The sequence below is a fragment of the Pimephales promelas genome, chromosome 6, assembly GCF_988280905.1.
Source record: "Pimephales promelas chromosome 6, fPimPro1.hap1.1, whole genome shotgun sequence".
Taxonomy (NCBI): Eukaryota; Metazoa; Chordata; class Actinopteri; order Cypriniformes; family Leuciscidae; genus Pimephales; species Pimephales promelas.
The window spans coordinates 26,830,940-26,847,483 of record NC_142774.1 but is presented as its reverse complement, the minus strand read 5'-3'; the positions used below and the strand labels follow the sequence as shown (position 1 = coordinate 26,847,483).

The 16,544-nt window shown below is 37.4% G+C and overlaps 1 protein-coding gene across 2 annotated transcripts in view; it reads right to left on the bottom strand.

Annotated features, from left to right (window-relative positions):
• Window positions 1-1,793: 1,793 nt before the first annotated feature.
• Window positions 1,794-16,544, bottom strand: part of fbxw7 (F-box and WD repeat domain containing 7) — a 189,240-nt gene continuing 174,489 nt past the window's right edge. For both annotated transcript variants that reach the window (XM_039693851.2, XM_039693843.2), the window contains 4 exons: window positions 11,552-11,733; window positions 10,090-10,315; window positions 8,959-9,169; window positions 1,794-4,105 (listed from right to left, as the gene is read on the bottom strand). In XM_039693851.2, coding sequence (XP_039549785.2) covers window positions 3,837-4,105; window positions 8,959-9,169; window positions 10,090-10,315; window positions 11,552-11,733 — 888 coding nt within the window. In that variant the 3' untranslated portion in view covers window positions 1,794-3,836. The remainder of the gene's footprint in view (window positions 4,106-8,958; window positions 9,170-10,089; window positions 10,316-11,551; window positions 11,734-16,544) is intronic.

Here is a 16,544-nt window from a genome sequence, read left to right as displayed (position 1 = left end):
GCAGTGAAAACCTGCAAATGGTTTAACCCTCAATCGGGTCATGGGGTCTATATGACCCCAATCGACTTTAACTTAATAAAAAAAAGGTTCCCTTCATCTCAGTGGAATAAGATATTGTGACTTATCATAAATTATTTATATATACACACACACACACAAAAACAACTGGGCTTGATTCAGTTGTTCTGAAGGTATGTAAAAAAAAAAAAAAAAAAAAAAAAAAAAAAAAAAAAAACTTCTGGTCTTCGGGGTCAATATGACCCCAAACTGAAATGAAAGGGAAATGTGAAAAAAAAAAAAAAACGAAATATATTTTCTTCATGTGTCAAAAAACATAATTTATAAATTATATAAATTCTGCATAAATCTGAACTTTTTACACAGAAATGACGGCCTAGTACTAGACTAGAGCATAAATGCAATGTATCATAAAAAAATAATGTTTCATATGCAAGCTAATGGTGTAGTTGAGGAATTGTGTGGTATATGGATACAAAAGTACATTATATCTCCAAAAACACAGCATTAATGAATAGATAAGAACTAAAAAAAAAAAAAAAAAAAAGATATATATTATTTGTATGATTAAAAATGTATATTTTTAATTGTTGGGGTCGTATAGACCCCGAAGCCCAGAAGTGTAAACATGAAACGAAGACCATTTGAAGGTTAATATCGAATTTGTAATTCTTCTGTAAAATACTACCACATTTATGGTTTTGCAAGTAAAACCTATACTACCATATTGTACAGCGAAAAAGTCTTTGTGGCTTCACATAATGGTCATATTTTGTTTTCAGTAAAGTAAATTAGAGTTTTTTTTGTTGCATATAATGTTATGTTAATGTGTATGAGGTTATTTTAGTGAGGTGTGTTGCCCTGATGCAGTTGTTTCTGTAAACCCCTGTGCGACGTCTGTTTTTGGCCATGTTTTGAGGGCAAGCCTCAAAGAACTTTTTAGGGAAAAGCTAATTTTAGTAGGTTAAGTAGTAGTTATATAACCTAATGACACATTCAGTTATAAATCTGTAATTATACAGGCACCAATATTCTATCCCTAATACTAGAAACATTTGTCACCGCATTTTTATAGTGAATTTCTGTTTACTGCTCCCCCTTTTTTTTTTTTTACCACAGATTTAATGCAATACTTTAAACAGAACCAAGAATATCATATATAGTATGGGTTTTCTTCCAGTACTCATTCTTGACTTACACTATTAACTATTCGAACATCGTAGCAACTAAGCAGAACTGAACCATTGCTAGGCAACAGGCTATGAACATCCTGTAGCTTTGGGCAAGATGACTCTGCAACAGATACCGAGAACTACATCATCGTTTGGTTATGTCTAAGCTCAGATGTACATTCATCTGATGCGATCACGGAGGACTAAAGTGCATAAAAGGATCATACCCGATTTGCACATAATTGAAGGTTGCACTGTAAAAGTGACGAACAAACACTGGCTGGTTTAGAAAGGTTACTGATCTACGCTCGAGACAACACGCAGGCATTTTTAAATGATTTATCAGCTGTTCTGCAGGACCCAATGCAGTCCAGCTCACACATCTGGGGCTTTAAAGTGAGGATGAGATGTACCAGAAGGAGAAGAGTTGCCATCCTGTCTCGAAGACAAGAGAAGACGTGCTTTTCTGCCTTGTTAAATGAAAATCACATTAACCAATGAGCCCCATGGTTGGAATGCCTTGTTATTAAGCGGAACAAACTATAGAAGCTTTATTGGACACATGACACACTTTCACACATTGAGGAACACAGACAGCCAAAATCGTTGAAATGAACAAAGAAAAACCCACATTTTATTGCACTTAAGTTATAAGAAAATAAAAATTCTAAATGAATCAAACAAATACACAATCCCTTTAAGGTTTCTTTTTTTTATCTGTCTGTTATGCCAGGCAGTTTACATAAACTGAAAAAATAAAACAGCTCCAACATCTGATTTCTCAAACCAGATTATAAATTAAACAGGAAAAAAAAAAAAAAAAACAAAAAAAAAAAGAAAGAAAAAAAAAAACAGGAGAAAGAACAAGATTGTTTTTTCTTTTAATATACAGTGTTAAACCACTTTCACAGTTCAGCTTGAGTTGTGTGACTTGGAGGATGAGACGAATCGTTTGGCTACGGATGCGGTTACGTTGTTTATCTATGAAGCTGCTTTACTATAAAAAAAAAAAAATTAACAACAAAAAAAAAAAACCTCAAGAGAGCATTACCAACGGAACCAGGTTAGCTCTAGCACTTAAAACGTAATCAGATGTCCATTTCTGTACACTAAGACCACCTCTGTAACTTCCAACAATCTCGTTTTTCAACTCATTAAAAACAAGAACGGTATTCTTTTTTTGTCGGAGCATACATTTCCACACAGAACAGGCTGGCGGAGCTTTTGTCCCAAGGAATGTGTGAACAATTTGCTCAAACACACACCCGCACGCACGCACACCCAGTCATGCTCACAAACGCGCAAAATAGTTTCTACTCGTCTGTCGTTTCATCTCAGCAGACAAACCCGTCTCTTTGTCAGACATTCTCCCTCCTCTACGCCTCGTAGAGGCACATTTGGCTCAAGTTTCAGTGGCAAAAAAAAGAAACTGTTATGTCGATGTCTTGCTTTTGTTGGTACGTTTGTTTGTGTCGTTGTTTTATAAGTTCAAACTCTAAAGTAACTTTTGTTTAGAATTTCGTCTGGGACTAAAACGTCACAGCCAGTTAAAGTTCCACCTTATTTTTTTCTGTGTCTAGCAGCATAAAATCCAGTTTGGCCACTGGGATGGACAGTACTGGGGGGGAAAAAAAAAGGTGGGGAGTGGGAAGAGACATATTCCCAGGAGCTTATGGGAAAACATTCTCATTTCCCACAGAGCACCAGCACTGATGAACTAATGAGACCAGACTGGTTGAAAAACAATGAACGCAGGTCATCTCCGATCCAGAGAGGCACTGCTTATGGAGTACAGAATTTATATTTAAAAAAAAAAAAAACATCACAAGTAAAACCTCAAAAATGTGTGAAACAGCAGAGTGGGTTTAGCTTAATACTGAGACCTGTTGTTTGCAACAGTAGGCAGGAAGTGAACAAAAAATGCTGAACTTGAAAAGAAAGCACAAAACTTTAATTCACAGCTGTTGATGCACAAAAAAAAAAAAAAAAGTTGTGGGGAACAAAGTAAAAAAAAAAAAGAAGCAAAAAAAAAAAAAAACGGATACAAAAGAAAATAACGTGCGAGGAAGAAAGGGATTTTTGGCGTGTGCTGAGGTTGATGAGGACTGACAAAATTGGCTTCCTTTGTCTCTCTTTCTCGAATTACTCCCGCAGTACAAAGCTCCTCAATTCTCATCTCTCTCCATTAAAATTTTATTTGTATACACTATTTATCACTCCGTGTCCGTGTTGATGCGTTAGGGTTTCATGTATACAGTGTTGACTGTTTTGATAAAAAAAATAACGTTTGTACATATGGGTGTGAATTTCAGTCAGGCTTGAGCGAACAAGTCTCTGTGCAAGGTCGCCTTGAGTGGTAGGAGAAGGGACAATCCAGTCTTCCCAAGTCCTTCCTGTCAGTTTCCTTCCCAGAATGCTGTGGCGCATGAGCCTCTGCCCCCACCCCTCCCCCCTTCGGAAGGTGAACGGAACTGTGGCGGCGGTCGCGGACCGTGGCACGACTGGGAGAGATGTTGGCGGCAACTTATCGGGGAGGTGGAGATGCCATGAAGTGAGCGATCGGTCCTGGCGCGGAAAGACCCAGGGCAGGTTGCTCTCCCCCCCCCTCCCCATTTTACAAACAAGTCCCCTTTAAGTTCACCCCCTTCACTTCATGTCCACATCAAAGTCCAGCACCAGGAGCTTGGTTTCCTCCGTGCCGTTACGGCTGCCCACCGCGCAAACGAGTTTGGTGTTGGAGGCGCGGATTCGCCAGACCACACCGCCGCTACCTCCGCTCTCCAGTGTGACCAGGTTGCGGATGAACTCGCCAGTCCGAAGGTCCCACAACTTCACCGTACCGTCATCGGAGCTGGTGATGACAAAATTCTTGTTGAACTGCAAGCATGTTACTGCACTCTGGTGCTTGTGGGGACCTAAGAGCGAGATAAAAGAAAGAAAATAAGTTAAGAGTTGAAATTCATTGTGAAAACTATGTACATTTAATTGTATTTAATGTACACTTGTAGAGTAGTCAAATCTTAAAAGTATATATATTAGGGCTGTGCAAAAATTTATTGCGATTAATCACATCCAAGATAAAAGTCTGTGTTTACATAATATATTTGTGTGTGCTGTATATAATTATTTTGTATATATATATATATACACACACATGCATGTATATATTTAGGAAAATGTGTTATTCTATATATATATATATATATATATATACACAGAATCTAAGCGCAAATAATTCTTAAATATATACATACATGCATAGGTATTTATATATACAAAATAATTATATACAGCACACACAAATATATTATGTAAACACAGAGTTTTATTTTGGATGCGATTAATCGCAATTAATTTTTGCACAGCCCTAATATATATATATATATATATATATATATATATATAAAGTACTTCCAGACAATATTACTGAAATAAAAGGCCACACCGTAAAAGAAAATTGCTGTTTGAAATGTTTAAGTACGATCAACTTGGATGTTTACATATCATTTCAACTTAAATGACATTATATGACTTATAGTTGAATCTTCTATAACTTATTAAAAACGTTGAAAACCTTATTTTGAGGAGTTAAAGCAATGTAAAAACATATATTGTTAAATTATTGATCATATCATTTTTACAGTGTACTTGATCACATCTTCACCTTGATTGTTTCTTGACACTCTTGAGAACACTTAAAAAATGATTCTGAATAGACAACTAAACAAAATAACTTGTAATTTATAAGAGGTTCTAAAAAAATGTCATTGCTGCAGTCTATTTTGAAAAAAATAATTTAAATTTATTAGACATTGTAGTTTTTTTGTTTGAACGAATGATTCAATGACTCACTCATTAAGACTCCACTTGTTTCATTACTGGATGAATCAGCATTTATAAATGAATCTTCTGATTGAATGATTTAAAGACAAATAGCCTACATTTTTTTTAACAGTCACTTGCCGCCACCTACTGCTGTAATGTAATTTATCTTTAAAGCATCAAGTTACTTTCAAAAGTTGATTTGCTCTATTTTGATTGCTACTATAGATAGTGTTTGTCAGAAATACAAACTTTTATTCCAGTACTTCTGTGATAATATAAATTATTGTAACAGAAATAATGTTCCTGTATGTTTGAAAAAAAACATTTCATACAGGACAACTTATCGCAGCTACTTGTCAACGGTTTATGATTGTGTGTGTGTTTGAATAAAGATAGTAATCTTTTTAACAATTATTCGTTCAGCTCTATTTGTAATAATGTCAAATTAAATGTTTTACTCTAAAGTACATTTATTTATATCCTACTTATTATGACCAAATAAACACTCTTAAAAGGTACAATATGTAGGATTTTTGCTATTAAATATCCAAAAACCACTAGGCCAATGTTATATATTTTGTTTAGTTGTTTACTTACAATATCCCCAATGTTTCCAACTATTTGTAAATCATAAGAAAATTGCGATTTATAACCAAAGTAATGGGATGTGTCAGCAAGGGCGAAGAGTGAGAACCCCTTGGTTTCTGCTCGTACTGCCATAGTAACCATGGCGACAGACGTGGACAAGTGGGTTATGCCTAGAGGTACACTCACGCTGTTGTTGTTTTTTTTTTTTTGGACCATGGCAAGCAGACTTGAGACAAAAAGAGGACTAGAACGAAGATCCGAGATGCCGAGAGCTAACTTCGACTTGACGGAGACGCGAGTGTTGCATGTAAGTTACTTTATTAGACAGGTGAGCAAATGTATATGAAACTAATCAATGTAATATAGTTCAATATGATGAAATGTTAGAATATGATCTGTATGTTATTCTAATGTTGATCTAGCTCACCGCTAGTCTCATACAGCCAACAAACAACCTAACCGACAACATTTCACACTCAAATGCCGTTTAGTGTGATAGTGTAACTGTTAGAGCAAGTTAGACAGCGCTGCGTTACCTCAAGAGTCATTTGTCTAATAAAACTGACCTGTGAGTAACTTATTAATTCAGCACTTGCGTGCATTTCGGTAGAATGAAATATCCTTATTCCTATATATCCGCGGGATTCGCATTGCGTCGCGCCCTGCTTCACACCACAGTCATGTTAAAAACATCACTGTATTCACTCATCCATAAAAGATGAATCAGCGTGACGACAAGATCCATAATTCCGCTTGATGCTTTGCGTCATCAATATACGCCTTTGTTTAGCGACCCCTGGTGGCCAAAAATTACATACTGTAGGTTTAAGTTCAAATAATTGCATTAACATAAATTTCAACTAAAAAACCAGTACATTCAATTTCCACTTAGGTCTATTCTTTTAAAGTATTTTATTTCCCTAATAAGTACTCTTTTTGAAGAGTACAAGGGATTCCAGATGAAGAGGCTCATCACACACTCCGCAAACGCTGAAAGCCCGATAGACAGGAAATCGACCTGCAGCTACTTGCCACAACGGAGAAATCGGAGAGAGGATGTGTAACTATGGTTACGGGAAATACTGTGGCATTAATGGCTTTGATTCTATGCCCTTGAGGTATTGAATTGAGCCAGTCTTTCTGATAGGCCAAAGAACATCTGAGTCTAAACAAAAGTGCTTAGACTGCTGTCAGCGAGGCATATAAAGCGAAAAAAGAGATGTGCTCCAGTACACTGGTTCCTGTTACTGCAGAGGACGGGGTGTGGTGAGCAATTACAGGCAATCTGTAGTCAAATACTGAAAATCATGTTATCAAACACCTAGACCTGAGAACAAAGACGGATTGAAGTTCATCAGTGAATGAAAACTCCTAATATCCATTTCAAACGGCATGAATTTGCTCATGAATACCCATTAGTAGAGCGCTAAAGTCAACTGTGTGAATGTAAATGAGATGGCCGCTCTCTATTGATGTGCAAGACACTACACAGAGTGACACAATAGACCCTTTTCCTTTAATGAGTGACTCTTGTCTATGAGCATTCGCACTTCAAAGCTCAGCAGTTGAGTTGAGCATCTTGTCTGGGGTCAAATGTGTGTTTTTGTGTATTATGTCAAACGAGCGCCATTAAGTGATAACAGGAAATGCTCAATGACCTAATTAAATGACCTACAAACTGATATATGGTCTCCGTCTTACCCTCTGGGCAGCCCCAACAAGACCACATCCCCCTCCAATTCCTTTCATCATGTCATCTATTTCTCACCCTTCCAGAAGATTAGGCTGGGAATTATCAATTATACATCTTTGGAAACAAATGTAAATCAAATCTATTTCTTTAGAAGACGAAGTAAAAATGTTGTTTGAGGTTAAAATGCAATGGATAAAGCTCTTAAAGGAACAGTTCACCAAATACAATATGTATACTTTCCCCCCTCCCCCCCAACGAAACAAAAGTAGAAAACGTTGAAAAATATTTTTCATTCAACTTCTTCACAGTGGCTGTCAAGCTACACAAAGGACAATCATTGTGGTCCAAACGAGACAAGTCTTCTAATGACTGCTTTGTTTGAGGAAGAGACTGAAATTTAAGTCATTAAGTAATAAATTTCCCCTACACAAAATTTTACAATTATTCTACATCCACATTCAGCTTTAAAGAAAGCTGCATTTAAATTCCGTATTAAACAATGCAAACTGATTTGATTTCCTATTGTGCCATATACCAAAGTAAAATGGTATCTCGAACTACAAAAAAACATAAGATGAGACCTCATTTTGTACATGTGAGTGACAGGTTGTTGGAGGAAAGGGATTATTGTCCCGCCCTCGCACATATCATTAGAGAAAATATATATTTTTGATTAAAAATTACAAGGGTGCATTCATTTAAAAATAAAATACTATGTACAAATAAATCATTTATAATAAACACTGCAATAATCCATCTAAACAAATAAAGCTGTGTTTACAGTGCCATGATCCCATTCATTTCACTGTAGAGCTGGCGATTTTTGGCGTTTAACTATGCAAATAAATAGCACCTTTCCAAAGCGACAACCAACAGGAGTGAAGTCATTGAAACGTATGTGATTAGTCACTACAGCCTGTATTAAAATTTATTTTAGAGGTTAGCAACTTTTCTATAATTTAAATGTCTCTGTGCACATACAGGGACACACGCTGTGCCGACTCAGAGCCTGAATGGATTTGTGCACCCAGATAGTCCGTTGCTTGTGCTTTCGCTCCAGATAAATAGCCACAATGGCAAAGAGCACCTGTTGTTTCTTATTCATCTTTAATATTAAGCATTTCATGTATGGATTCCATTTATATTTTCTCTTTTTCCTTAGTTTAGTGGAAAGAAAATGGATTCAGTGTCTAGAACATGGAATAACAGATTGTGTGCTTAGTCTGGGTGAGACGGAGTAAACCGCAGTGCCACAAGACTAACACACGTTGGGTAGCCATAGAGTGAAGACCAACTGCCAAGGTCAGGATTTTCATTAAATATTATAACGCATTATATTTCAGATCATATACCCCAACAACACTTGGTGTGTAAGAGTCACATGGGATCATTCTGTGATACTTTTGGGTCTTTTTTATAAGCTTAATATAGCATAATATGGACAAGCGTGAGCGGAATTTATTTATTTTTTAACAAATTTACGTTTGTGGTCCATAAAAGGAAGAAAGGCATATGGCATTAGACACAACACCAGGGTGAGTAATTTATGACTTCATTTAGACTTTAGGGTGAACTATCCCTTTAAGTCACTGATCCGTCACTGTCAATTTTAAGTGAACTATTTCTTTGACAGTTGCGATCAGTCATACTCTCTCTGCCCACCTTGCAGTGTCTGTAGGCACTGGCCGGTCTTGATGTCCCAGATCTTGACGGTAGAGTCAGCGTTCCCAGAGACGAGGATATTATCTTTGAGCTCCATGCCGCTGGTGAGAGACTGATGACCTGTGAGCGTGTGAATACAGTTTCCCGTTTCTACATCCCACACCCGAATTGACGTGTCCAACGAGCCACTCACTACATGGATGCCATCGAACTGTAGAAAGAGCAGATTAAATAAATCATTGTTCTGTAATTAATAAATTACATTATGTAAGAAAACGGTGGCTTAGCACCCAGAGTAGTCAATTTGGCTAATTCTGTGTCTAGGATAAAAACCCAAGAATTTAATAAAAGCTGTATTGAATAGGGAAGGGATTTGATTCATTTCACAATGAGATGCAGCACAAGCTGAATTCCAAATATTTCCCATTCCATTGTTATTGCATTAAATGGCACTATGTTTGATTAACTTATGTAATTACTGCAAAGCTCTTAAAATGATGGATATATGAACAAATGAGGACAAATGCAGATTAATATAGACTACAGCCCAAATGTTTTGTCCCACAGTTGCAGTGTCAAAGACAAAATAGACTGTCCAAGACACAAAAATAAATGAAAATCTTTACAGTAACGTTGGTTTACAATAGTTTAACAATTGTATAATGCTATGCAGTGTAGCCATAAAAAAACTGATTTCCTTGATCCTTTAATCTATGAACTAAAATTAAATACAATTATGTTTTTTGTTTTTTTTTCGGTTACACCTAATATCACTCATGGTTAGTTAATCCTTAGTCACCGAAGGTGTGTGGTTAAGATAAACTTCTTGCACAGCAAGCAGTAGGTCATGAAAGCTTTTTAAGAGCAAAGACAGAATAATAGTGCTTCTTATTCAGGCCAAATATGTCTTCAACCCTTGCTTCTTTAGAGCACTGAGTGATGACTGAGCCGTACTGCTCAAGAATTAACCTAGCAATGACCCACAAAAACATTTAATTTTTCTTCAAGGAGGATGGCTTGATTTTTTTTCTTGCTTTAAAAGACCATAATCTGACCTCTTGAGAGGCAGGTGAAGTGGCCGAGCGTTAGTCAGGGAACACGTGTCAGGTGTAGGTAAATGTCTATGTTTACCTGTAGGGAGTAGACTCTGTTGGTGTGACCCTGGAGTGTGTGTAGGCAGGTCTCGGTTTCAGGATCCCACACTTTCACCATGAAGTCATAGGCCCCGCTGACAACCCTACGGCCGTCATACTGCACGCAGCGAACAGCTGCCACGTGACCCATGAGCACGTGCAAACACTGACCCGTCTCTATGTCCCAAACCCGCAGCGTGGCGTCCCGAGAACCGCTCACCACCCTGAGAGAAAACAAACTGGTTTAATTTTCAACATCTTCACATCAAAAAGTGTGTTGTTCACATTAAAAGTTTTTAAATAATAATGTTGGAATGATTTCTTTCTTTCATAAGTTATGATGGTAGAATTTAATCAGGGAAAAATTCAGCAGTCTATGCTTGTACCTTCAAGGGTTGCATTTGTTTATAGCATTACACGAATCAAAGGGAAAACATACTTTAATAAAAACAGACCCCTAGGAAACAAGTTTGATATATTTTTATTAAGCAAACAAAATGAACATTAAAATGGGTTCTGGTGAAGCAAAGAGTAACAAACAAACTATTATTGTTGTTGCTGAATGAAGCCTGCGGTCACTGAACAAAATAAGCAATCGAGCTTGACACAAAGGGAAAATATGCACACCAATTAGCCCAAAGGCATTGTAAACAGAGAATGTTGTCAGGCGAGCAATTGTGTAGTTCACAAAAAAAGCATAAAGAAGCAAAGCTCAACTCTGTATATGAGCACTGCGCCCGGTTAATGAGTACAGCTGAAATCAGATGAGAAATGTGCGGTTTAACCAGTACGGTGTGTTGCTATTGAATGGAATTATGTTAAAAAAATTATTATATAATGTATTTTATTATATATAACACTCATGCAAGGTAGTTTTTTTTATCCAAAGCTGATACTCTACATCAGTGTTTCTTTTTCAATTTCTTTAAACCATTAATGAATAAATTCAATACCATTAATATGTCAGTTAATAATAACATTTAAATATTAAATGTAAATATTTTTAATTTTTAATATAATTTAACAGTTTTAACATATGCTTCATATGAAATATTCTTAAAAAAAAAACATTTATACTGTGAGTGAAAAATGTATTGTGCTAAGAGTGCAGTCCTTACAAAATGTATTTTGTTTTCCTATAAAAAGCTGGGGTAATTTTAATATATCTAATAAAAGTATTTAATTCATGTAAATCTGGAGGAAAACGCAAAAAAAAGGCAACAAACCAAAGTGGGAAAACTAATAAATCATATTAGCACCAAAACAGCATATTAGAATGATTTCTGAAAGATCATGTGACACTGAAAACGGGAGTAATGGCTGCTGTAAATGCAACTTTGCTATCATAGGAATTAATTACATTAAATAGTCAAATGGAAAATTACAAAATATTTAAGCTTGAATAACCTCAGTGGCGCAATCTATATGTAAAGTGCCTTTTGTGAGGTGGTAGATGTTACCTTTTCTCATGCAAGTGCATACAGCGCACTGTTGAGGTATGACCATACAGCGTGTGGATACATTCTCCTGTCTCTGCATTCCAGACCTTCAGTGTTCGGTCTGTGGAGCCACTGATAATGATGTTGTCTCGCATCTGAGAGGACCAGACCCCTCCGGTGTGGCCGACTAACGTCCGCAAACACTGGCGACACAGAGAGAAGGAATACAAGTTGAAATCAATTGAATTCCAATAGCATGCGTTCCAACTGCAACTCAAAGAATGGCCAACAAATTAATTACCCACTAATTTAAAGCACTCATATCCATCTCTTTGACCTTTACCCAAGACATCACTTATGCTTATCAGCATATCAAATAACTCTACAGTCCATTTGAAGCAGGAAGCAGAGTTACTGGAAAAAGAAACTCCTCATTTCATATCACATATTAGATATCGATTGGTATGACGAGAGAAATCCCATAGAATAATCCATATAAGGCTATAGGCCATTTCCTCGAAATCTAATTAAACCATATTCAATTTAATTTCAGAGGCAAACATGAAATCAAAGGTGCCTGTGGTCATTTCGTTGTGTTATGAGGCGAGTGGAAAGCTTTGCAAGTGTCAAAGGCGTAACCTCTGAACCATGACTGATAAAAGAAGGGGTGATAAACCCAGGAGATGTGAAAGAGGAGGTCTCAAGGCCTTTAATTCATAATGCAGCCGCTCCTATTTCTGCCTCCATCTCGATTCATGATCAACCGCAATGCATCATTAATCTTTAGAAGCGGAGAGCAACCTCCACGCCACCGAGTGCTTTCGAGCGTTTTAAAGCGCCTTGCTTTGTTCTATCGCCATATGTTGGCAATTGATGGAACAAAAGATTAACTACTGAGGAAATCAAACCAATTAGCAAACATTTCAAACCATTACTGTACCTGCAAAAATGACAAATGGGAACAAAGGGGTTAAAAGCAGAATGCCTTTTCACAGGGAACCGGATGAACGACGGGGAAGTCGTCTCCAAACAATCCCGTGTTAAAAAAAATGTGCCCAAAGCCAATTTCTTATCTTGTGATCAAAAGCTACTCCACTCAAATTTGTAGTGTCCATGACATGCCAGAGAGAAAAAGGGAGGGAGGTTAAATCATGAATATTAATGTACTACCGACTGCATTATGCATGAGGCGTTGTGTTCCATAATGAGTATGTGTTACTAAGGCGATGGATCTTTCCCATGGAATGGTGGGGTTTAAATAATGCTGTGTTCTCGGGCGATTACAGCCTGCTCAGGCTGTCTCTGGAAGAGGACCTTTGAAACCAAATGGCTTAGGTGTCTGTTTATCTGCCCGTTGAGAAAGCATAAAAGAGCAAGTCTGTGGCACCCACGAGGCATGGAGATTAGCATTCCGTTTGAGTGTCTGGTGGGAAACGTTTGACGCCAAGGATCCTTTTGAGAAACCCCTTCCAAATTCCACTCATTTTACAGTCCACATCTAATCTTAGGGAAGAAGATACCGTGCAAATTGTGGCTAGGGTGGTAAAGTGCCAGTGCATATTTTGTTTAGTCTCCTTCCATTCTGCGCTCGTCGGACTGAAGTGGATCCCATTTCAACACCCTCGTTCTCGTGTTCAAAACCCACCATATTCATGGATAGCCAGGACTGGCACACAAATTCCATGTTTCAGATGGAGAGCAGCTGTTTTCATAGCTAACCCTCCTATTTTCATACTAAAAAAAGTCCTCTTCCATCTGGAAGGGCACTATTATTAAAGCTTTTCATCACCAAACCACAGACTACAATGGTTTGTGGAACTGTTTGAAGAACATCTGTCTGTTAAACACTGCTCAGCTATTGAGCCTGTGCATTGCAAATGAGTTAGAGGAGGGTATACAAGGTAAACAGGTGAAATTATTGAGCGCCAAAACCATGGTCTGGTTCTCGTAAGCACAAAATCTCTTCTAGATGGATGATAGCTGATTGCATAAATAGAAGGGTAAACAGTCTTTGCATACAAAACAATGCTGTCACTGCCACATTGCATTAATTTTAAGCTTTCTGGGAAAGACTGACCATTCAAAAGGTCATCAGAGGTTAGATCAGTGTTGTTATTGTTAGAAAAAACTACAAAAAAAGTGTTAATTAATTGAAAATATAGTTCCACCGAGTCATTTACACCGTGCTCTCTCATTTCATACCTCGTATCCTGTTTTTGGTGCATACATTTTTTCTAATTACTTCATGAACACAGCCCCAGGGGTAGGCAAGTTCGGTCCTAGAGAGCCGCTGTCCTGCAAAATTTAGTTCCATCCCCAATCAAACACACCTGAACAAGCGAATCAATGTCTTCAGGATTACTAAGGAGACTTTTTTTCAGTGTTGGAGCCAAACTCTGCAGGATAGCGGCTCTCTAGGACCGAACTTGCCTACCCCTGACCTACCCTCAAAATTCGTCACATTATTTGACATTTTTCACAGGCCTTTCATTAAACTGACATAGCTGAAATATAATAAAATATAAATAGATGAGAAATAAACCAAAATTGAAATAAAATTCAAACATTTTGCAATTCAGCAACTGAAATAAAATTCATTGAAGCACTAAAATTACTTGTATACTAAATAATTTACTAAACAAGTACTAATATACTAAATCATTTAATTTAATAATAAAGAAAAATTACAAAAACAAAATTACTTAAGTTAAATGAAAACCAAAACTTCCAAATAAAAGCTTATTCAACACTAGTAAATACTATAATGATATACAAATAATATAAAAATAACAGTGGGTTAGACGATTTTAACCTCATTACATATGAATGGTATGGAGCTAATTATCCATCTACAGCTAAACATTTAACAACCTTTAGTTGGGGAGTTAAGCCCATCAGGCCTCAAACAAGTAGCTTGTTCCAGAACAGGTTTAGACATCTCGTAATATACAATATGCAAGATCAGTATATATGAAGGTAATCTCCGGCTGGGTGTGTTTGTTTCTCTGATGCAGGAGTGGGTGGATGGTTTGGGCAGGAGTGCTGCAGTCTGCATGTTAAGGAGTTGGTGGTCAGCCAAAGGTGCAGTCTGAGTCATGGCTGGAGCGAGGGAGGGGGAGGAGAGTCGCAGGAAATTAAAAGCCGAATAAAGCAGCGAAAACGAGGGGAGAGAGCGTGAAATGAAGCCAAAGGTTTTAGGATTGAGTGAAAGATGCGATGAAAGCAATAAGTAAACAGGAGGATGGAGGCTGGGGGGCTGTTTTCACAGTGAGAGACACAGATGCGTATGCTCATACACTCCCAGTGACCTTCTCACTCCTCTCTACAGTACGTCATGTCACACCCAGATCTCCTGCGCTACCGTAAACACATCTCCACGAAAGGTGACCTCCAGCAGCTTTGAACACATCGCATAAACAGTCTCAAGGGCTTATGGGTTTTAATTTGGCAATCTAAACCCAGGGTTTCACACAGTTCATACTGTACCCTGGGTTAGTAATTAATGAAATTTCACACTGTAAATTTGTAAAAACACGAGTTAATAGTTTTATTTGCATATTCATGAGGTGATAGCAAGCAAGCAGAAGCTTTAATAGTTGATTCGTCAATGGAAATAGTCAAATTTGCTTAAATCTTCTTAAATCTAGTACAAACATAATACAGCTGCTGGTTTATTCCAGTTAACGCGTTTGTCGTTGCTGTTCAACATTTTTTTCCCCTCGGGTGCTGAAACTAAATGATACAAAAAGCTCATGAAATTTTAATGAGGTAAGCACTGAGGCTTATGACCACTTATTTGCTTCCAAATATTTTGCTGTAACTTTCCATCTTAGGTTCCCACATATATTTAATTATAGAGCATAACAAGTACATATCTATTGACCACAGAAATTTCCATGACTTCTCCGGATTTTACACACTCACATTTTTCAAAGATAAGCAAACTATAGATTGGCAGTTTTGAATCTTTTTTTTGTTGTTGTTTTTTTTGCTAATACTCTTCACCTCTAAATGAAAAACTTGTGCATAGATTTTTATCATACACTTACACAACTTTTTTTTTAACCAATTCATATTTTTTAATAGAGCAAAAGAAACATTTCTATTAACTACAGCATTTTCCATGATTTCTCTATGATTTTATTAATTTCAGATTCTTCTACGCCTGAAAATCGCACTTTTGTCAGGGTTTCGCTTTCAAAATTACAATTGAGAAATGTTGCTTTAAGCACAGTGTGAAAGCCCTTTAGTATTTTTTTGTCCTTTTTTTAAAGGCATCCACATAACCTTTAGTGGTCACCAACTTTCTTCGCCACTCATCCCTGAACAGGTGAAAAAGCTATGGTTAAATCCTGTCGACACATCTCAGAAAAGCCAGATTAAATGCGTCTTAGCCTGGGCTGGTTGTGATGCGACAGAAAGAGAGAGATGTTGGCCGAGTGTCACTATATGAGGAATATTCCACAGGCATTTCAAAGCTGCTAGATGTCATGCATGTCCATGCAGCTGGAATAGAGGAAACCTCCATTGCTTCAGAGTGCTGGTGATTGTCTCAGAAGTTTTAGGATAAACCCTTCTCAACTCGGGAGACTGTGGACGAGTCCGACAGCTCCCAGTAAGATGGAGAGAGAGTGCTACATATAATCTGTGAAGTGGTTCAGTCGATAAAATGCCTCAATTCTATTCAGGTAATCTGAGCAAAGTAGTTTGTTCTGTGGGTTATGCCATGGAGACAACATTAAAACCAAAGTCCATAGAAGCCCCTGTTCTTATCTTGATCCTAATCCAAAGCTGCTCATCTGCTTGCTTATGTTTCTGTCACATTTCATCCCTCATCAGACGCTTATCGGGCTGTACACATCCTCAAGCGTGGCACACATTCAAATGAGCAGGATGCCACGTTAGAGCCTAATCTTCCCTCAAAATCACTTTCCTATTACACACAGCATGAGGCCCATTCATTTACTATGGAAGGGGGCCAGTAATAGCATTATCATGCAAGTGCGGGTGAAGA